We start from the raw sequence: 22,759 nt of genomic DNA on the forward strand, positions 1-22,759 counted from the left end.
ATTTACTGTTATTTAAGATGCATCATTGTTTGTACTGTGCACCTCGTGTGCCTTTGCAATGCTTTTGCTGTCGTTTGCCTCAATAAAAATTGCTTGAACCTAAAAAGTGAAAAAGTAATCAGCGGCATCACTGAGTTCCTGACAGTGGCACCGTGAGCATGCTCAGTGTTCGCAGGAGCTCTTTCTGATGCTGATCTAGTGCGAGGTCCACAATACCAGACCTGCTAAGTCTCCTGCGGTCAGTGCGATGCTCCTGCTTTTACGGTTTATCTCCTGCACGCCCACTTTGCTGACACGTGTACAAATTCTCCTGTAACGCAGATTCTTGTACTGAGGCCCCAATTCTCAAAGCTTACCGTGCCAGTACAGTTTGATTTCGACCGGTTTGTAGCCAGTCTCGCACGGTATTCACGTCGGCAGCCCCTAATGATTCTATGCAAACGCATTACATTGAGCGCATTAGTATTAAAATGAGCACTCTTTACATTACTGATTTCTATTCCGCCTCAACCTTGCAGTTCTGGGCGGATTACAAAAGAAACAACTGGACATTTCCAGGATAATTACAGAGAGAATTCTGGTCATTTCCAGGAGAAGTTACAAGAATAATGGAGCTGTATATTTCAAGAGCTACAAGATGCTGTACAAATAGGAAATAGTATAATGTATAATGCACCTACCGTTCAGCACTGAAAATTTCCTGGCAGGCCTGGAGCAGTGGTGTAACATGAGGGTGATTTCTCGGTGGAGCAATCTGCTAGCATTTCTAAAATCTGTATGTGTGGCCCTGCGTGTGTATTGTATGTGTCCTGCACCTAACAGATGTATCCAAAATCGTGGAAGCAAAAAAAAAACAACCCAAAACCCAAAATCATTTCTATAGCATTGCTAGACGTATGCAGCATTGTGCATTAAAACATTCAGGAGACAGTCCCTGCTTAGAGCTTACAATCTAATGATCAAACAGGACAGGTGGGGGGTGGTCAGGGAGTTTCTCAGGGGGTTTTTTGGCCTTGCATACCTCTTCTGCCTTGTTTGGAGTAGAGGTCTACACGGGAACGGGGATTGCGGGAATCCCTCCTTAACCCACGGGACTCCCATGGGGACCCCCCTCTGGCCCACGGGACTCCCACGGGGATGGAAGGCTTTGGAAGCAGGTTCGACCATATAATATAATGGACACGTCAGCCTTGGTAAAAGTGGGGGTTTATAAGTTAATTACCTGAACAGTAAACAGAAAAAAGGGTTCCACCCAAGAGATTCCACAAGGAAACATCAGCGCAAACACAAAAGAAACTGTGGAATTGATGATCCTGTCAGAAGTAATTACTGCTTTTTATGGGGACGGGCGAGGATGGAGGTAATTTCTTGCGGGGATGGGTGGGGACGGAGAGGATCCTGACTGGGACAGGTGGGGATGGAGAGGATCCTGGTGGGGACGGGCGGGGATGGGTGGGATTTCTGTTCCCGCGCAACTCTCTAGTTTGGAGCTCCAAAGACCACAATCACAAGAGCTGTGCGCATGTGCCAGGCATGTTTTATCACCGATGCTCAGTATTAGCAGCATGCATATAATTTGCATGTTCATAGTGTTGAACATTGAACCGATGTTCTGTGCATCTAGCCCTGAATCTGTAACTGTCTGTATAGGATCAGCTCCCTTGCTGTCAGTGCTAGGAGGGTCCAGTAGGTGGCAGCATCCATAAGTGTCTCTCCTTCCTCCATCCCTCCCTCCTCCCTCTCTCATGCTTCTCTTCCCTCTTTCCCCTTCCATACCCCCTGAAGCCATTTAGGAGAGCAGCTGAGCCCAGCAAAGCATTGTGGGGAGGGAGCCAGGGGTGGAAATCCTGCTTTGGAGAAGGGCAGGAGGATGGCCGCAGGGCTCTCTGCTCAGCAGGTAGGAGGTGTCAAAGCCTACCTCAACCATCCCCAACCCTATATGTCACGTCTGTCTGTCCAAATTAGATTGTAAGCTCTTCTGAGCAGGGACCGTCAATTAAATTTACAGTGCTGCTTACCCCTTTCAGCACTATATAGGATAGGCAGGTGGGATCTCTCAGAGAGAGAAAGAGATAATGGTTCCTGTGGATGGGCAGACTAGTAGGAAGAGGAGGGGATGCAGTGCCAGGTTCTTCTTCTTCTCCTCTGGCTTTATGTCTGCTTCCTTCTGCATCTCTCCTGCTTCCCTTCTCTCTGATCTGTCCCCAGATTCCCCTTCTCTCCTCTTTCTTTGTCTGAAACCATTAGGAGAGAAGGGAGAAAGACTGGGGACAGTTCAGAGAGAAGGGAAGCAGGAGAGAGGGAGAAGGAGCATGGAAATATAATCTAGAGAGATCAGGAAGCAGAAACTGAGCTAATCATGAAGCCAAAGGAGAACCAAGAAGAAGAGCCCGAAGGGCTGCAAGGAAGAAAGAGCAGAAGTGTCTCTTCTGGAGCCCCAGGGAGGGACTGGGCAGTGCCAGGCTCCTTTCCTCTTCTGCCAGGCACTGCCTCCCCTGCTGCCCACCTGAATTAGGAGAGAAGCTGAGCCCTGCACTGAGTCAGGGTTGGAGAAGGGCAGGAGGATGGCTGCAGGTGGGCAGCAGGGGAGGCAGGGCCAGGCAGATGAAGAAAGGAGCCTGGCACTGCTCAATCCCTCCCTGGGGCTCCAGAAAATAATCTTCTGCTCTTTCTTCCTTGCAGCCCTTCGGGCTCTTCTTCTTGGTTCTCCTTTGGCTTCATGATTAGCTCAGTTTCTGCTTCCTGATCTCTCTAGATTATATTTCCATGCTCTTCCTCCCTCTCTCCTGCTTCCCTTCTCTATGATCTGGCCCCAGGCTTCCTCCTTCTCTCCTCTTTCTGTGTCTGTAGCTATTAAGAGAGAAGCCAAGCCCTGCACTGAGCCAGGGCTGGAGAAAGGCAGGAGAACGGCTGCAGGGCTTTCTGCTCAGCAGGTAGGAGACTGGCAGGAGGTGGGCAACGGGATGCAGTGCCAGGCAATGCCAGGGGGCAAGCAGAAGACGAAAGGAGCCTGGCACTGCTCAATCCCTCCCTGGGGCTCCAGAAAAGACACTTCTGCTCTTTTTATCCCTTCAGCCAGTCAGGCTCTTTGTTACCCTCTGGCTTTTTGTTGCTTTTAGTTTCTACTCCCTGTGATTTCTTCAGATCAGTCATTTTCACCCTTTTTTTCAGTTGTGACAGTGTTCATATAAGTGACACAAGGAGTACTAATTTAATCAATTGAATGACAAGACAAAGCCTAAATACGATTTCATTATTGTGTAAAATGATGAAACGGAAATATAAAATGCTATTAACAAAATTTCTCCCCTTTTACAAAAACGTAGCGCATTTTTTTAGCGCCGACCATGAGCGTCAAATTGATTTTCAGTAAGAGTAGATACAATCATGTTACTCCATTACTGAGGGCAATGCATTGGCTCCCGGTATATTGGAGGGTTCAGTTCAAGGGTACTAATGTATTTAAAAGTTTATATGGAATTTTTCCCCCATTACTTACCCTTTTAATTCTCAACAACCTCTTTCTACTAGAGGTATACCTACATTTAAATTAGTATTCCCTCCCCTTAGAGGTATTCAAACTTTAGGTAGGCTTTCACACTCTGGCATTTGCCTTGGTAAAAATCTGGAATGGCCTCCCTTCAGAAATTAGACTCATTTCCTCTTTGACATGTTTTAGAAAAACCTTGAAGACGTATCTGTTTCAGAAATTTTTAGCTGACAAAAAAGGGATTATAATAGATGAACTCCCTGTCCAATCATTGTTTTCATATGTTCTTTTCAGCTAATTTTTGTTAACCGGTTCGAGTCTCTTTTTGGGAATGACCCGGTATAGTATGAGACCAAGGATTGGATTGGATAGGATACCAAAACTAAAGAACTTTAGGATACCAAGACATTCAAGATATCACTGGGGCTTGAACTGTGCTTTTTTTAAAAAAAAATTAATTGATGAAAAGGCCACCAACACCTTCTTCAGTGGAGAAGAGCTCATCTAATTAAATTATGCCACCAGCCAGCATCTGAATGACACCTACAAATGTGTTCAAGCCATCCCCTCAATATCGCTCCCCTGTTCTCTCTCCTTATCCACCTCCCAGAGAACTCTGTTCCTCAGATCAGCTGCTTTTATCTTTACCCTCCTGCCAATTCCAGACTTCATTCCTTTCATCTGCTCCGTATGCCTGGCATAAACTACCTGAGTTCATTCGTCACGCCTCTTTCCTCACCTTGTTCAAAAGCAGACTGAAAACCCACCTTTCTGATTTAGCCTTCAGTCCATAACCCTGCTCACCACCCTAACCAGCAAATTAACCAAACCCCCTAACTGTATCCCCACCCCGGTATCCTGCTTGTCTGTTTAGATTGTAAGCTCTTTTGAGCAGGAACCGTCTCCTTTGTGACTCTGTACAGCCCTGTGTACGTCTGGTAGTGTTCTAGAAATAATTCAGGTTAAGCCCTAAAAAGTACAGGGGATTGAAAGCGGTCTGTGATTTTAATGTTTGTGACCACCAAACTTTCACCCTTAAGAGAATGACAAACATATTAAGAAGATGATTTTATAACTGTGGACTGGTTCTATGAAAGAATATGAGATGGATGCCGTCGTTAGATTTGCAAACCCTATAGCATACTGAAGAAAATGAGTCTGGAGTCCTTTTTTCCGTGATATAATGCTAGGAGAATAAAGTTAGCCGAACTCTTAATACGTTCTGAGCTCTTCCACGCATCGCTGAGTTTGTTTCCGGTTTGTTTCAGGTGCCAGTGACATATGAGGATATCACTGTCCACTTCTCCCGGGAGCAGTGGGAGTGTTTGAATGAAGGTCAGAAGGAGCTTTACAGGGAGGTGATGAAGGAGAATTATGACACTTTGATCTCGCTAGGTGAGAATTGCGTTATCCGCATTTTTAGCAGACAAGGGGGCTGATTTAATGAATTTTTAAATATTTTATCTTTTAAGACTCAATGTAGGTTTTGGGATTATAAGAATGTATCTAGCCGATATTAGGGTTACCATATTTGTGAAGACAACAAAAAGAGGACGCATGACCCTGCCCACACTCCACCCATTTCTTTGGTCCCCCTTTCCATCCTCTGTACCCTTTTAGTGCTTCTCTCTCTCTCCCCCTTCCTCCAACCCTCCTCCCCCACAGGTATTTTTCTCTCTCTCCTTCCAAACCCCCTCACGGGTACCTCTCTCTTTCCTTCCAACCTCCTCTCCTGCTGTCTCTGTTTCGCCCCCTCCCATCCAGCACTACCCTACTCCATACTCTATTCTCCAGTGCACTTTCCTTTCCATGCTGTTTCTCCAGCCCCCTCCCCTCCTTCCATGCTGTTTCTCCAGCCCCCTCCATCCCTTCCTTCATACTGTTTCTCCAGCCCTCCCTCTTCCTCCTCCGATGCTGCTTCCATTCATGACCTCTCTAGCTTCCAACCCCCCTACCTACCTGCTCCCTGGGCCTGGCCACTATAATTTAATCTTCAGGCACCTGGACATGTCTGGGTTTTCCTTGACGTCTGGTAACCCTAGCTTCTTGCGTTCTTTTAAAACAATTCTAAAAAATCCAAAAAGAGAGATAGCAGTATGAAACCAGTCTACGTTGTAAAGAATAAATGAGGAACTTTTTGACTTAAAGTGCAAAATATATTTTTATTTGTTTCAGGAAAAAAGGATGGGGGGAATGGGGAAATCTGCTTTATACTTCTTTTGCTCTGCAGTCTGCTTTCCCCTCCCCCATCGTTCTGAGAATTACTGCTGCGTATTTTTTATGTAAGAGAAATAATCATTGATTTTCTTTATAATTCCTAGGCACAGGCCATGAAAGTATCGGTCCTGAAGTATTATCAAAGATTAAACAAGAGGAAGAGCCACTTGTATGGGATCCAAAGGAGGCAGGAGAGACAGAAATTACTCACTCATACACAGGTGAGTAATAATAGCAGGTTCTGTACAGAGTAATTGGAAGTATTACACCAGGGGTCTCAAAGTCCCTCCTCGAGGGCCGCAATCCAGTCGGGTTTTCAGGATTTCCCCAATGAATCTGCATGAGATCTATGCGCATGCACTGCTTTCAATGCATATTCATTGGGGAAATCCTGAAAACCCGACTGGATTGCGGCCCTCAAGGAGGGACTTTGAGACCCCTGTATTATACAGTAGTCTACAGAATAAAGGGAGATATTACAAGATACACGTGAGTAATACTAAGGGCTCCTTTTACGAAGGTGCGCTAGCGTTTTTACCGCACGCACCGGATTAGCGCGTGCTAGCCGAAAAACTACCGCCTGCTCAAGAGGAGGCGGTAGCGGCTAGCACGCGGGGCATTTTAGCCCGCGCTAAGCCGCGCATTTAGGCCCTAACGCACCTTCGGGAAAAGGAGCCCTAAATGTTGTAGGAGTTTTTACAGCTCGAGAGAATGATTTGGAGGCTGATCCTAGGACAAGGGTAGGGAACTCCAGTCGGGTTTTCAGGATTTCCCCAATGAATATGCATTGAAAGCAGTGCATGCCTAGGGGGCACGTTATGGGCCTCTGGGATACCAGTCTCTGTCTTAGATGCAGGCTTCAGCGGGGCACCTATCTGCACTCTTTTTTCGATTGCCCAAAGCTGCAGTTTTGGACCCCGGTGCGAGCCTGTCTACAACAGATCCTCGTTTGTGATATTCCCTGGAATACCCCTGCTTTATTGCTTGAGGATGTTCAGGAGTTGACTCAGCATGGCATGGACCAGCCCACATTGAAATTTGCTCTACATGCCATCTTGTTGGGGAAAAAACGTATCTTACAACAGTGGGCTTCTGTAGAGGCTCCTATTTATGATAAATGGCTGTCTTTGCTGAAACAACAAGCCCGTTATGAACTGGATTCTTACTCGTCCCGACCACAGGAACAGTGGAAGGCGTACTGTGGGATGTGGGCTGCCTGCTTATTCCTCTGATGCTGTGCTCTATCCCTTTCCCTCTGAGGTGTGCTGGGTTTCCAAGCGTTTCCTGTTCTGTATTTCTTTGCTTGTGGCGCTGTCTGCACTACCTACTTTTTCTTTTTCTCTTCTCTTATCTGCTACCGAGGCTTGGTGTGCAGGGTGTTGCGAGTGTGATTGTGTGTGTGTGAGTGGTGTGGTTGCTGTGTGCCTGGCTATCTGGCTGCTTTGAATCGTTTGGGGATTCTGCTTCGTTACGTTGGGTACAATGACAGAGACACCGGTGCCGTTTGTACTGTACTGTTTTCTATTTCCTATGTTGAGCTCCTTTTGTACATGCTCCTTATGTGGTTTTCTCTCCAGTACTTTTGTTTCTTTGTACCGTACTTGGTTTTCTCTGTCTCAATAAAAATGATATCACAAAAAAAAAAAGCAGTGCATGCAAATAGATCTCATGCATATTCATTGGGGAAATCCTGAAAACCCGACTGGATTACGGCCATCGAGGACCGGAGTTCCCTACCCCTGTCCTAGGACATTGTCCTTCCGGGTTACAGCTGTTTATTGAACTGCATCTCAAATGATACTCTGTCCTATCCTATTTTTAAATGGAGTTCCTTTCTTGACGAATGTGTATTATATATTGTACATCGCTTGGATCCTTTTTTAGGCTGTTATGCGGTATAGAAAGTTTTTTAATAAACATAAACCTAGCTCACCCCGACCGTGTTTCATCCCACTGATTCCCCTCCATCTTCTTGGAATGTTTGTACTCCTTCTCCGATACTGCCCTAAGGAGATCCTCGGGGATCTGCCAAGCTCTTCCAAATAACCTAAATTGACCACCGTCGGAGACAGGATACGGGATACTGCTGGATTCAACGGACTTCTGATCTGACTGAATATGGGATTATTTTGGTTCTCTTTAGTTAATTGTTTTCCCACTTCCCTAAATAATTATGCTCAAGACAGATCACAATAAATCAAAGCTGTAGGTCTACCTAGCTGCGTCGACAAACTTAAATACTCAAAGTAAACAAGGAAAAAGAACAATTGCAAGAACTGTGGAGAAAAAGAAGAGTGAACAAAACCAGAGTATGAATAGAAGACGTTAAAGGGGGATACAGAAACTACATAATAATCCTTTTTTATATTTAAAATTATTTATTAGAAAAAAATTGCACAGATATCAATAGTAATACAACTTTTTCTTAATACAAAAGCAGGAGTAACAACTTCCTATCCAATCCCCCCCCCTGCTCCCCCACCCAAGAAAACTCAGGGTAGGCATAAAATATAGCACTCTTAAACCCTCACCACTATATTTTGCGTACATGTACTCGACGACTTTACATTGTAACTACTTCGCTGAGTGTCCAGCTCTTATTAATGTGAACCGCCTCGAACTACAATGGCTTTGGCGGTATATAAGAATAAAATTATTATTATTATAATTGAACAGAGTATGGGTCACGTATTCAATAGACGACTTCTCGCAAGTGGGGTAAGGTCCCCCCAAAAGGGCTCCCAAACCAGACGAAAGCGGTTTCCCGCTGCAGAATCAATGTCCACAAATCTTCGGCATTCCAGAGGCCTGCACAAGCATTGCTGATTTCCACTGGCTGTAGGTCAGGGGCTCACTGGAAAGCCAACTGGACAGAATTGTCTTTTTGCCCAGCAGCATAACTCGTGCTACAATCGCTGACTTAGGTTTAGGGGAGACGGTCACATAAAAACCAAACAACGCTCTTGGAGCTGGAGTCCACCGCCTGCCCCATAATCTAATCTAATCTAAACCTTAAGTTTATATACCGCATCATCTCCATGAGAATGGAGCTCGACACGGTTTACAAGAACTTAGTGGGTAGAGAAGAAGGAAAAGGATTACATGAACTTATGTGTAGAAGGGGGGAGAGAAAGGGGGGAAGGATAGAGCTACAATTTGCTGAAAAGCCAGGTTTTCAATTGTTTGCGGAATAACTGAAGGGAGCTCAGGTTCCGCAGCGGGGTGGTGAGGTCGTTCCAAAGACCTGTGATTTTGAAGAGAAGGGATTTTCCCAGTTTGCCTGAATAGTGGATGCCGTGTGGAGAAGGGAAGGCTAGTTTAAGCCTTTGGGCAGTTCTGGAGGAGTCGGGACTGGAGGAGTTGAAAGACAGTGGGATAAGAGGAGGCAGGATTCCGTGAATGATCTTGAAAGCCAGGCAGGAACATTTGAAATGGATTCTGGAGATTATTGGGAGCCAATGAAGTTTGGCAAGGAGTGGGGAGGCATGGTCAGACTTGCGTTTTGAGAAGATCAGTTTGGCTGCAGTATTCTGGATTAGCTGGAGTCTTAGAATACTTTTTTTTGATAGTTTAAGTAGATGGCGTTGCAGTAATCTAGTTTGGAGAGGATGATGGATTGGACAAGGATGGCGAAGTGTTGTTGGCTGAAGTAGGATCTAGCTTTCCTCAGCATGTGAAGGCTGAAAAAGCATGATTTTACCAAGGAGTTGAGGTGGTCATTGAGGGAGAGAGAGGAATCGATAGTGATACCAAGGACTTTGCATGAGAACTCGAGCTGTAGTGTATCGCCTGTGGGTAGTGTGAAAAGTGTGGGCAGGTGTTCGAATTTTGGGCCGAGCCAGAGTAGTTTTGTTTTAGATTCGTTTAGTTTCATCTGTACCGAGAGGGACCAGGCACGGAGTCTCATTATGCAAGCTGTAATGTTTTCGTGGAGGTTGGTGAGGTTCTGGTCAGTCTCAAGGAGGACAAGGATGTCATCTGCGTAAGTGTAGATTGTTTCCAGGGGGGATAGTTGAAAGAGTTTCAGGGAGGACATGTAGATGTTAAAGAGAATAGGGGAAAGGGGTGATCCTTGAGGGACACCGCAAGATGGAGTCCAAGGAGTGGACATGGTGCCATTTGTGTTGACGGTGTAGGAATGGGAGCAGTAAGAAGTTTGAGAACCACATTAGGACGGTGGAGTCGATTCCAATCTCGGAAAGTTGGTAAAGTAGTATGTCGTGATGGACGACATCAAAAGCAGCGGAAAGATCGAATTGTAGTAGGACAGCGAATTTGTTACGTGAATGTAGTTGTTGTACCTTTGAAATTAGGGAAACTAGGAGGGATTCAGTGCTAAAGCAGGGTCTGAAGCCATGTTGGTAGGGGTGAAGAATGGAGAATACGTGATGATACTTTTAAACAAATAAGAGGAAATAAATTTTCACTCAATGAATAGTTACTCCCTGGATGCAATGGAACTCATTGCCAGAAGATGTGGTTACAGCAATTAGTATATCTGGGTTTTGAAAAGGTTTGGACAAGTTCCTGGAGGAAAAATCCACAGTTTGCTATTGAGATAGACATGGGGAAAGCCATTACTTATCCCGGGGATTGACAGCATGGAATCTTGTTATTCTATGGGATTCTGCCAGATACTTGGCCACAGTTGGAATCAGGATACTGGACTTAATGGATCATCAAGTCATACACTATTATTATGTTCCTATTTATGGTCAAAGAAATATACAGTATGGGGCTCGTAATCAAAAGTTTAAAACGTCCAAAAACCAGCCGAAGTCGGCACTTGGATGTCCTAATAGCAGTGCTGATAATCAAAGCCAACTTTCTGGACGTGCAGCAGCACTTCTATGCTGCTGGGAGTCCAGAGAGCAAAGGGGCGTGTTGGGCGGTGTGTTATGGGTGGGAATCGGGCGGGCTTCAATTTGGACGTACCCCAGCCATAATCAACATTTTCCTAGAGGGAACTTAGACACTGGCAGTTAGACCTGTTTGAGTTGCGGCGGAGTTCTAGAAAGGTGGTCAAACTGACAAAAAGACCCCCAAATTCCTGGAATTCCCCCATCTCCGCCTCCCCCCCGTACCTTTGGAAAAGCAAACGGCAGGAGGGAAGCTCACTCCCTCCTGCCTACAGGGCCGCGTGTTGCAATGATGCATCTTGGGATGCATTGGGAGGGGCTGAAGGTCTTGATTGGCTAAAAATTGCCAATTTGAGCTAATCAGAGCCTTCGGCCCCTCCCAATGCAGCCCAACATTCCTGCGGTCAGTCGCAAAGTTTCTTAAAACTTAAAGTGACAGTTCACTTTTCATATTGTTTGTACCGGGCTCGGTGAATGATGTCACCCATATGTGAGAATATGCTGTCTCCTTGTCCTAGGATAATGTAATGTATGCTAACTGAGGGGGGCTGGGGGCTGCATTGTATGCAGAATCTGTCTTTTAGGGTGCAGGTTTATTGTTGTCTGCATATTATGTTTTTAGTTTGCAATTACGCTCTCACGCAGTATAGAATAAATATCTGTTTTGTGTGTATGTGTGCAAAAAAAAGACATGCTTTACAGCAGGGGTGTCAAAGTCCCTCCTGCAGGGCCGCAATCCAGTCGGGTTTTCGGGATTTCCCCAATGAATATGCATGAGATCTATGGGTGACGGGATAATCGCGAAAAAAATCGGAAAAGTTCTGTTTTCTCTATAATGGGGGGGGGGTTGCACCCCCACACCCCCCCCCGATGGTAGCACGAAAACTATGCATTAAAGTGGGGGGGGGTTCCCCCCCACACCCCCTGTCGGAGCTCTTTATAAATAATGTTTTTTGGCGGCGTGCTTGTTTCTTGCGCTGAATTGTCGGCGCTGGATTGTCTGCGCGCCGGTGTCTTGCGCGCCACTATGAACCGATCTATGTGCATGCGCTGCTTTCAATGCATATTCATTGGGGAAATCCTGAAAACCCGACTGGATTGCGGCCCTCGAGGAGGGACTTTGAGATCCCCGTTTTACAGGAATTTATCGATCTGTACTAATCTGGCTTTCTTAGTTTTACAGTGCGGTTGGAGAGGAAAAGATGGGGGGGGGAGGGGGTGTGAAGAGGCTGCAAAATCAACCCGACAGCTAATTTTAAAGCTATAGCATAGAATCAAATTGAATCATATCGAATCAAAAAAATTGAATATGGTTATGGATGCCACAACTGATATATTCTTGCCCCAATGTAGGGAGGGCAGGAGTGGGTATGGGGGATCTGGAGGTCTTTGTAACAGCTTTGAATTTAGTTGATGCATGGCTCTCCCTAAGCCCCGGTGAAAGGGACTTCACACATCTCTGCAGGGCCCATGGCATGTTCTCTAGGCAACTATGGAGGGTTTCAAATGAAATTTGGACAATTTTTTAGTCAGGTAGAATTGCTTCATTGCTTATCCTTGGAAATAAGTCATGGGAAATAAACCTAGTTTTTGAGATCGTTTCGGTACTTATGACCGAGACTGACCTGGTCAGAAATAGGATGGCAGACTCGATGGAGCTTGGCCCGATTCTGCATGGCTTTTTCTTAGGCCTATGAGGAAAGAACAGAAACATGATTTTAAATACTGACTTGAAGGTGATCATATATTCTTTTTTTTTTTTTTTTCATTCTTAATTCATTTTTCCATCTTACAACAAGTGCACAATACTACATCTTATTAACGTTTACATATCACTTGATATTCATACAATTATGATTTTACATACATGAATTTATTCCCTCCATCCACACTTCCCACAAATAATTTAATTCAAAATATCATTTATATATTATATTTCAATCTATGAATCAGACCTTTAAAAGTACTATTTACCCTCCCCCTTCATGTAAATGTACTTTCATTAGGAAAATGATGTCTGTTCATTGCAATAATTTGTTAATGGCCTCCAAATCTTTTAAAAATTATTATAATTCCCTTTTTGTATGGCAATTGATCTTTCCATTTTATAAATGTGATATAATGAATTCCACCAAAATGTGAAGCTAAGCCTATTGTAATTTTTCCAATTGTTGGTAATATGTTGTATGGCGACTCCTGTCATAATAAAAGCTTGTTATTATTTGATGAAATTTGACTTTTTGCTCTCATTGACATCCCAAACAGAATTGTATCATATGATAAAGCAACATGGTTTTCTAGTAAACAATTAATTTGAGGCCAAATTGATTTCCAAAAAACCATGATACAGGGACAATAAAATATTAAATGATCCAAAGTCCCTGCTTCCAGATTACAATGCCAGCATCTATTAGACCTAGAGCTATCTAACTTTTGTAATCTAACTGGGGTCCAAAATGCTCTATGTAATAAAAAGAACCAACATCTCGTTCTCCAAGACCAAATTCATGGCCATTGAGACGCAGAAATTTGATGCTTAATCTCAATGCTCCAAATATCATATATTCTATCTATATCTCTTATAGAAATCAGCTTGGAAATTGTGTATTTTTTTTTTACTTCTTTATTCATTTTTATAACTTACATCAAGTGCATCGAAAAATAATACAATTGTGACTTAAATACATCCCTTGAAATTCTACATAGAATTATCCCTTTCCCTCCCTTCCCTTCAATATCTCATAACGCATATACCATATAATAAAGTCTCCCCTCCCCTACCCCATTCTTTCATTTGTACAAATCAGGGAAATGTATTCTCAGTAAAGAGGGGTGGCAAATTTGCAAAGGAATATTAAACTGTTCTCCAATAATGCTCAATGTTCACTTTTTTTAATGTAGAAAAAGATGATCCCAGAAACAGTAATGCGGAGACACATTGCTGGAAGATCAGCGAGAGTCCTGGTGGGGAAAAGATGTTACTAGAAAGAGACAAAGAAGAAGAAACTTCTGATGGAAGAAAGGGAAAAAATCAATGGAGCTCAAAAAATAAACAAAGAAAATCAACAGAAAGATCAGCTCTGTGTGAGTACACTACCTGCAAAATCATCGGTACAGATGAAGCGCAGAAAAAGCAGATGAGAGGTCAAAGCTGTTTATGTGATGTTTGTAAGATATTCCTCAGCAGTCAAAAGGTAGACCTACAGGGGGAACAGAAAGAGCTAATGCAGCAGCAGAAAAATAATAAAGAAACTGGAAAATATACAAGAACAGAATTCGAGAACAATTTTATCAATGAATCAAACAACACTGATAAGAGAATACCCTCATATCCTGGCTGTGAGAAAGAGCATATTACAAGACATACAAAATTTCACCCAGGAGAGAGACCAGTTTCAGATACAAAGTGTATGAAAAGTTTTAGTCAGGGTAAAGAACTGACAGAACTCAAATTAACTTTAACTAGTGTGGAATCGGTCACTTCGACTAAATCTGAAAAAGCCTTTAGTAAGAAGACAAACTTTTCAAAATACCAGAAAGTTCAAAAAGGCAAGTGCGTAGGTTCCTCTTCTGACTGTGGTAGAAATATCTATTGGACAGTAAAACAGGCAATGCACCATAGAATACATTTGGGATTAAAACCATCTACTGATTGTGATAAAAGCATTACTGACAACAGGAGTATCCACCCAGGACCAAAACCATTTATATGTACTCAGTGTGGTAAAAATTTCAAGTGGAAGGCAAGCCTCACTAGTCACAAGAGAACCCACACAGGAGTAAAACCATTCATATGTACTGAATGTGGTAAAAGGTTCAGGTGGAAGGCATACCTCACCAGCCACAAGAGAATCCACACAGGAGAAAAACCATTTAAATGTATTCAGTGTGGTAAAAGCTTCAGGTGGAAGTCATACCTGTTTGAGCACAACAAGATCCACACAGGACTGAAACAATTTATGTGTGTTGAGTGTGGTAAAAGCTTTAATCACAAGAAAAGTCTTGCTAAGCATTACAAAATCCACACTAGAATAACACCTTATATATGTACTGAATGTGGTAAAAGTTTCAAGCAGAAGGGAGCTCTTACCATACATCATAGAATACACACTGGAGAGAAACCATTTATCTGTGCTGAGTGTGGTAAACACTTTATTAGAAAGGTAAACCTCACCCAGCACCAAAAAATCCACACAGAAGTGAAGCCATTTAAATGTACTGAGTGTGATAAAACATTCAAATGGAAGACACAGCTCATTGTACATCAGAGTATCCATATAGGAATAAAGCCATTTAAATGTGCTGAGTGTGGTAAAAGCTTCAGGCAAAAGAGAAACCTCACTGTCCATGAGGGTATCCACAGAGGAATAAAACCATTTATATGTACTAGTTGCGGTAAAAGCTTTAGTTGGAAAGCAAGTCTTACTATACACAAAAGAATCCACATAGAATTGAAATCATATGCACGTACTGATTGTGGTGAAAGCTTCAGTCACAAAAGTAACCTCAACAATCACCAAAACATTCATTCTCCAGTGAAACTGTATATGTGTATTGAATGTGGTAAAAACTTCAGTACAAAAAATTATCTTCTTAGGCATTATAGAATCCACTCAGGAGTGAAACCGTATGTATGTACTGAGTGTGGTAAAAGCTTCGCTGAGAAGTCTGGTCTCTTCATGCACAACAGAATCCACACAGGGGAGAAACCATTTGTATGTACTGAGTGTGGTAAAGGCTTCTCTCACAAAGGTAATCTCAAGAAACACCAAAGAATTCATTCTGGAGTGAAACCATTTACATGTCTTGAGTGTGGTCAAAAATTCAACCAGAAAGCAAGTCTAGACATGCACAATAGGATCCACACAGGAGAGAAACCATTTATTTGCACTGAGTGTGGTAAAAGCTTTAGCCGAAAGACAAACCTCACTGTACACCAGAGTATCCACACAGGAATGAAATCATTTATATGTGCTGAGTGTGGTAAAGGCTTCAGACAAAAACCAAACCTCATTGTGCACCAGAGTATCCACACAGGAATAAAACCATTTGTATGTACTGAGTGTGGTAAAAGCTTCAGTCAGAAGGCATACCTCAGGGTGCATCAGCGAATTCACAGAGGTGTTAAATGATTTATATGTACTGATGTATTAGAGGGTTCAGACTGAAGACAGAGCTCATCCTGCACCAGAAAAGTAACTCAGGTGAGAAACATAGCGATGAACCCTACGGAAAGAGAAAAGATCCTCAAGTACAAAGAAAATCGGTCTGAAACTGAAAAAAAGATTTGGCAGAAAGATGCAGACAAGTATTTCCCATCATTTTGTTTGCTATAGGCTTGATCAAAAAGAATGATCAAACGCACATGGATAAGTTGACTATACATGTTGCATCTTATGAACTGCAGAGGGAAGTTTTTATTGACATGGTGCAAATTTTACAGACTGAGATCATAAAAACATAGAAACATGATGATAGATAAGGGCTAAATAGCCCATCCAGTCTGCCCATGCGCAGTATCCACTATCTCCTCTCCCAAAGAGATCCAACATGCCTGTCTGGGTCTAGGTCGATTCATCCTGGCCATTTAAGATCTTCCAGTTCACTACCGCCCTTTTGTCACCACCGGTTTAGCACGGCCTTTTCATCATGGGACATTTCAGCCCCATCTATTCCATCGCACAAGAGTTCACGACACTTTTCAACCTTTCCACTTCCCTGTTTCACTCGCACCTGTACAGCTCATTTTACATCTTTTCAACTTTAAAACAGTGCATTGCTACTTGAAAAGAGTTTCTGGATTTCACAGTACAGTACTCCCCCGAAATTCATGGGGGTTACATTTCAGGAGTGACCGCAAATTGTGAAAAACTGTGAAAAATGGATGATACAAAAAATGCCTAATTTCTTTTAGGGCCCACCTCCCCGCTCCAATTTTTGGCTTTTCGTTGCCACGGTGATGGCTCGTCGTTCTCAGCCGAGCAGCTGCTGCCATTGGTTGCCCGTCGGCTATGAGGCTCCATTGCGTGCTCGCGTTCTACCGCTGCAACTGCCACCGATCTCCTCTCTCTCTCCCCCCCTCCCCAATCTCTGTCACAGCGGCCGCGCTAATAACAATCGACAGGATTAGGTGATGGTGTATGCGTGGGAAAGCAGCAGGAGGAATAAGAAATCTAAAAAAAACCCGTGAATGACTGAGGCCGCAAACTCTGAATCACAAATTCACGGGGGAGTACTGTACATGGGACAGTGCAATGTGAGGGGGACTTGCTCAGGGTCACAAGGAGCTGCGGTGGGAATTGAACTCAAAACCTCAGGCTGCTGAGGCACCTGCTCGATTCCACTAGGCCACTCCTCCACTCAGGCAGGAAGGGACAGTACCATTAAGAATACCTGTAAGGGGGGTAACACTACACAACACTACGGTTTAAGTTTAAGTTTCAAGTTTATTAAAACATTTGATTAATCGCATATCAAAAATTTCTAGGCGATGTACAATAATTAAAATGGGGGAAAGTACATTTAACATTAACTAAACGAACACAGTGAGAATGTACACAATGACATAAGCTGACGTACTGTGACATGGTGGACAGAGGGGAGAACTTCAACAAGTAAAGGAAAGAAACAAAGAAGGTAAAAACATAGGGAGCAGGATAAGTTATAAAATCTACTTAAAAGAACTTCCGACGGGGGGGAGAGATGCACAGACCAATAAATAAAACTAATACATAGTACATAATACAAGATATTTTGAGATGGATGTATATAAGAGTCCTCAGTTAAACTATCCTACGCCTTGAGATTAGTGCAGTTGTTAAGGGTTCATAGACAACGGCGCGAAAGACAAAGGCGTGCGCCGACAACTGAGCGCAAGACGGAGGCGAGCGCCGAAGAAAATTACAGTTTTTAGGGGCTCCGACGGGGGGTTTTGTTGGGGAACCCCCCACTTTACTTAATAGACATCGCGCTGGCGTTATGGGGGGTTTGGGGGGTTGTAACCCTCCACATTTTACTGTAAACTTAACTTTTTCCCTAAAAACATGCCCCCCCCCCCCCGTCGGAGCCCTAAAAACAGTAATTTTGAGCGGTGCGCGCCTCCGCGCTGCGCTCAATTGTCTGGGCGCGCCTTTGTCCCGGCGCGCTTTTGACCTGACACCGTTGTTAAGAACTGTTTTTTCAAGCTCAGAACGATCAGATCCTTAGCAAACGTTCTTGACCCTCAGCCTCTCAATATTCTAATTCACTCCCTACAATTAATACAAAACGTTGCCATAAAAATAACGGACAAGAAGAAATTTGATCACGTTCTCCCCTTGCTAAAGAGTGCTCACTGGTTACCAATCCCCTGATCGAATCGCATATAAAATTGCTTTAATTTCCCTTAAAACCACGAACACCAAAGAACCTGCCTTCGTTCATAAGCTCATCCCTCACGATCCTTCGAGAGCCTTAAGATCAGCATCTCGGCGCCTTCTTCACGTCCCGTCCTTAAAAATCATTAGTACCCGTTACCTTTACATTTAAGGTCTGAGCACAATTTAGATCAAATTTAAGGGAACCCTTAAAAGTTTCCTCTTCAAAGACGCATATGAATGCTAAATGATCTCCGGGTCCACCCGTGCCGATTTCTGTATTAATCCCATTTCTCCCACTGCCCTCTTGTTTTTAACCTTAATTGTACTCTTTTCTTTTTAAAATTGTATTTCCCCCCCTACTATCCTCTTGTTTTCATGTATGTTACGTCTTGTCATTAACAAGTAATGTAATGTAATGTAATTTATTTCTTATATACCGCTACATCTGTTAGGTTCTAAGCGGTTTGAAGAAAATATACATTAAGATTATAAATGAGAAGTAAGAAGGTACTTAAAAAATTCCCTTACTGTCCCGAAGGCTCACAATCTAACTAAAGTACCTGGAAATTAATAAAGAAGAGAAAATAAAGATGGTTGAAAAAAGAAAAATTCTATGTGAACTTATAGGATGGAAATTAAACTGACAGTGAAGAACTGTATGAAAAATACATATGGAATGCAGTTAGAGAGGGTAGGTTACAATCTATTTATGGTATTTGTTTAATTGGAAGGTGTTAAGGTGTTAAGTATGTTAATTGTTCCCCATCTTAATTTTTTAATTGTTAAACGCGTTAGAATTTATGATTAGCGTTTCATCAGTTTTTAATAAACTTGAACCTTAAGGCAGGAAAGGCAGTAGGTATAAGGGAAATTTTTTTTTTATGTGTGAATATAATGAGAACTTGTGAATCCAGGAAAGGGAGCCTTGGATACAATAAGAACCTGGTATGGTCCAGATACTGCTGTAAATACTAAAAATAAAAGTCTTACTCTAAATGAGAGGGGTCAAAATGACCACGGACAACCAGCTTTTGATCCGTACTGCTTTGGGAGATGCCCCTGAGGTTGCCCCTGACGAAGGACACGAAACGGGGCTCTGTAGGGCGATCAGCTGGCACCCCGCAGGAAAAAACAAAACAGCGGTTTGCAGATAAGTTCCTGTTTTTCAGCCATTTTTACTAAGGGTTTAAAATTCACCAGGCTTTATATTTCTCAGGAGCTTTTCACCAATGTCATTTAAAAGCGTTGATTTATTCATTTGAATCCTATTTAAATTTAATTCTCCACACTATATATACTCCAGGATTTGGGGCAATTGATAATAATTGTTGCAATATTTATAGCTTAAAGAAAAAGTAAAAAAGCAGCTTTTAAAAAAAATTTTTGCACTACGAATTATTATTATTATTATTATGTTCTTGTATACCACCATACCCAATGAGTTCTAGGCGGTTCACATCAATTAATTAAGATCCGATCTGAACACGGATTTACAACATTTTGTCGGAATTACAAGCAACGAGGAAGGAAATGTTGGAACATTTTAGCAGAAATGTATCAGAGTTACAGGCAGCGACAAGGTTGGATTGGAAGGAAAGAGGGAGGGAGAGAGAACCAAAGGATACTAGGGGTCATCATCGATGACAAATTTTCCTATCAAGAACACATTAGTAATACAGTTAAATGTTGCTTCTACCGTTTGCGTTTGATTCGCTCCTTGTCCAAATTCCTAGAACCCAAATCTTTAAACATTTTGATACATTCTCTTGTCATCGCTAAGCTTGACTATTGCAATTCCCTACTGTTAAACATTACGCAAAAGGAAAAAAAACGCTTACAAATAATCCAGAACACTGCAATTAAAATTATTCATAACGGAAAAAAAATACGGCCATGTAACTCCTTTTCTTATAGATTCGCACTGGCTTCCCATATAACATATAAAATATTGCTTCTAGTATTTAAAACATTATCCACCAATGAACCTCAATTTATCGACCGACTACTAATTCCATACAACACGACTCGTTCTCTTCGTTCCACAACTCAAGGGTTGCTTATGGTTCCTTCTTTAAAAGTCATTGGAACCAGACGTCATGATATATTCTCAGTAATGGCCCCTCTTACCTGGAATTCCCTACCTTTATATATAAGAGAAACAAAAGACCTCAAAATATTCAAAACCCATTTAAAAACTTTTCTTTTTAAAGCTTCTTTTAATCTTTAAACAAAATTTTTCCTAATAATTTTACCCCAAACCTCATGTTTTTCCCTTACTTGGCTTTTCCTTTCTTCTCATCTGAAGAACAACAATTTTGTAACTTTTACCCTCCTTTTTTCCTTTCCACATGTACCTGAGTATGTTTGTTTTTTCCCCTTTTTTAAAAACTGTACAATTTATATTTTATTGTTAATCACTTAGTATGTAATAAGCGATTCATCAAACTTGATTAAACTTGAAACTTGAGGGGGCCAGGGGAATGAGGGTTAAGGGTCCTGTTCGCGGAATAGGTATGTTTTGAGAAGTTTTCTGAAGTCGAGGTAGGTCGGGGCCTCGAGCATCATTTGGGCTAGCCAAGGGTTCAACTTAGCCACCTGGAAGGCGAAGATTTTGTCGAGGAATCTTTTGAGCTGAACTAATTTTTTGGAGGGGAAGGCGAACAGAGTGTTTTAAAATAATGTGAGTGGATAATGTCTGCCGAGCACGTTTGTGGTGGTGTTGAACCCTGGTGAACTCGGAGAAAACCTTTTGCACGAGTTCCCACTTATTGATGTAACCCTTTGTCTGTAACATCTAAACAAACATTTGGCATAGGGGTCTTTAGGTGTCTGGAGAATAGAGCGCTGGTCTGGTTTTTGGAGTTCCAGATACTGCTGTCCCTGTTCTTATCCACAGGATGGCGCATCGCCTGTGAAAAACAACATTTGTTCTGCAAGCATGCTGGCCACAGCCATCTCATAGCACCCAACCTCATGCCGCTACAGAAGAGATGGCTCGAACTGGCCGCCGATTATACAAGACGGAAGATTCCATGTATAATAAGACAGAAATTTCTATGTGCGACGAGAACAAGAGCGACTTTCTATGCAAGACTCTCATGAACGGAACTGATAAGTTTCGTACAAGTGTGCTACTGCCAAGAATGGCAAAAGAAGATTCGAATAATGCATATTTAATATTAGCGTTATTGTATACATACCTAACATAATTGTCAGTAATTTTGGTTTGCCTTATTCTCCTAAGGAACTATAAAAATACATTGTAAATAGAGAAATTGCCTGTGCTGATACTATAATAAATTAGAGATATCTTACGTGTTTCCTAGGAGAAGGTCTATCGTACTTCTTACCTCCGTCTTTGCGATATATAGCTTTAGTCCTGACTATCCTACTTATGATAAGATGCAGAATTTGCAAAATAGGGCGTATCTGTGATCACCAATTTTCAAGAGGTGAAACAATGCAGAATGGAACAACTTTGCTTTTGTCAGTGGAAGTTGGGCCTACATAGGATGTAGACCACCAACCATTTTAGTAGCCTTCCTCTGGACCGACTCCATCCTTTCTATATCTTTTTGAATGTGCGGCCTCCAGAATTGTACACAATATTCTAAATGAGGTCTAACCAGAGCCTTATACAGGGGCATCAATACCTCCTTTTTCCCACTGGCCGTTCATCTCCCTATGAGGGGATCTGATCGAGACTTTCAAAATACTGAAAGGAATCGACAAAATAGAGCAGGAAAAAAAACTATTTACAGTGTCCAATGTGACACGGACAAGAGGACATGGACTGAAGCTAAGGGGGGACAAGTCCAGGACAAATATCAGGAAGTTCTGCTTCACGCAACGAGTGGTGGACACCTGGAATGCTCTCCTGGAGGAGGTTATTGTGGAATCCACTGTTCTAGGATTTAAAAGCCAACTAGACGCACATCTCCTTACGAGAGGCATAGAGGGATAGGGGTGACTAAAATTATGCCAGATGAACACCTGGCTGGACCTCCACGTGTGCAGATCGCCGGACTTGATGGACCGAAGGTCTGATCTGGAGATGGTGGTTCTTATGTTCTGCAGGTCCCACCTATGTGGGAACAAGAAGTCGCTGCAGAGAAGCAGCTTCCGGGTCAGGCTGGTGGCAACAGGCTCACCTAGTTGCCATTGCCGGCTGCCCGAAGATTCAATTACAGCAACCAGAGAGGAGATAGATAAATGATTCGGGTGCTGGAGAGAGAAGTCTTGAGGGGAAGTTTGCAGTATCGGAGGTCAAAGGAGGGAGGGCTGAAGTATCAACATTGGAAGGGGAGGGGATTGGAGCAACAGCATGGAGGGAGAGATGGAGAAGTATTATGGAAAGAAGGGAGTGCTGGAGAAAAGAGCATGGAGTAAGGTAGTGCTGGAAGGGAGAGGAGAGACAAAACAGCAGGACAGAAGGTTGGAAGGAGAGAGGGGGGCACCCATAGGGGGTTGGAAGGAAAATGAGAGAAGCACCCGCAGGACAGGGGGGTTAGAAGGAGAGAGAAAGAAGCATACATCTGGAAGTAGGAAAGCAGTGGGCCTCAGGAGCTATTGTAAGGACAACAAACCATTCTGTTAGCAGCATAAAATCTGTTTTTCTCCTTGGGATCTTGCCAGGTACTTGTGACCTGGGTTGGTCACTATTGGAAACAGAATACTGGGCTTGATGGACCTTCGGTGTGTCCCAATATGGCACCTCTTATCTTCTCATAGAAACATAGAAATAGACGGCAGATAAGGGCCACGGACCATCCAGTCTGCCCACCCTAATGTCCCTCACCTATCTTTGCCCTGTGAATAGATCCCATGTGCCGATC

The 22,759-nt window shown here is 42.9% G+C and overlaps 1 protein-coding gene across 1 annotated transcript; it reads left to right on the forward strand.

Annotated features, from left to right (window-relative positions):
• Positions 1 to 1,772: 1,772 nt before the first annotated feature.
• LOC117354514 (gastrula zinc finger protein XlCGF58.1-like) lies at positions 1,773 to 17,489 on the forward strand. The gene is made up of 4 exons (XM_033932184.1): positions 1,773 to 1,897; positions 4,759 to 4,885; positions 5,812 to 5,928; positions 13,468 to 17,489. Exons 1-4 carry the CDS (start codon positions 1,871 to 1,873, stop codon positions 15,696 to 15,698), a joined length of 2,502 nt encoding a protein of 833 aa, XP_033788075.1. The 5' UTR covers positions 1,773 to 1,870; the 3' UTR covers positions 15,699 to 17,489.
• The last annotated feature ends 5,270 nt before the right edge of the window (positions 17,490 to 22,759 follow it).

Source organism: Geotrypetes seraphini, chromosome 2, assembly GCF_902459505.1.
Source record: "Geotrypetes seraphini chromosome 2, aGeoSer1.1, whole genome shotgun sequence".
Classification (NCBI taxonomy): domain Eukaryota; kingdom Metazoa; phylum Chordata; class Amphibia; order Gymnophiona; family Dermophiidae; genus Geotrypetes; species Geotrypetes seraphini.

Excerpts from the sequence above, each read along its gene's own strand:
- LOC117354514 (XM_033932184.1), top strand. The coding sequence starts at position 1,871 with ATGGCCGCAGGGCTCTCTGCTCAGCAG. Across the intron at positions 4,886-5,811 it reads TGACACTTTGATCTCGCTAG|GCACAGGCCATGAAAGTATC; the intron begins GTGAGAATTGCG and ends TATAATTCCTAG. Across the intron at positions 5,929-13,467 it reads AATTACTCACTCATACACAG|AAAAAGATGATCCCAGAAAC; the intron begins GTGAGTAATAAT and ends TTTTTAATGTAG.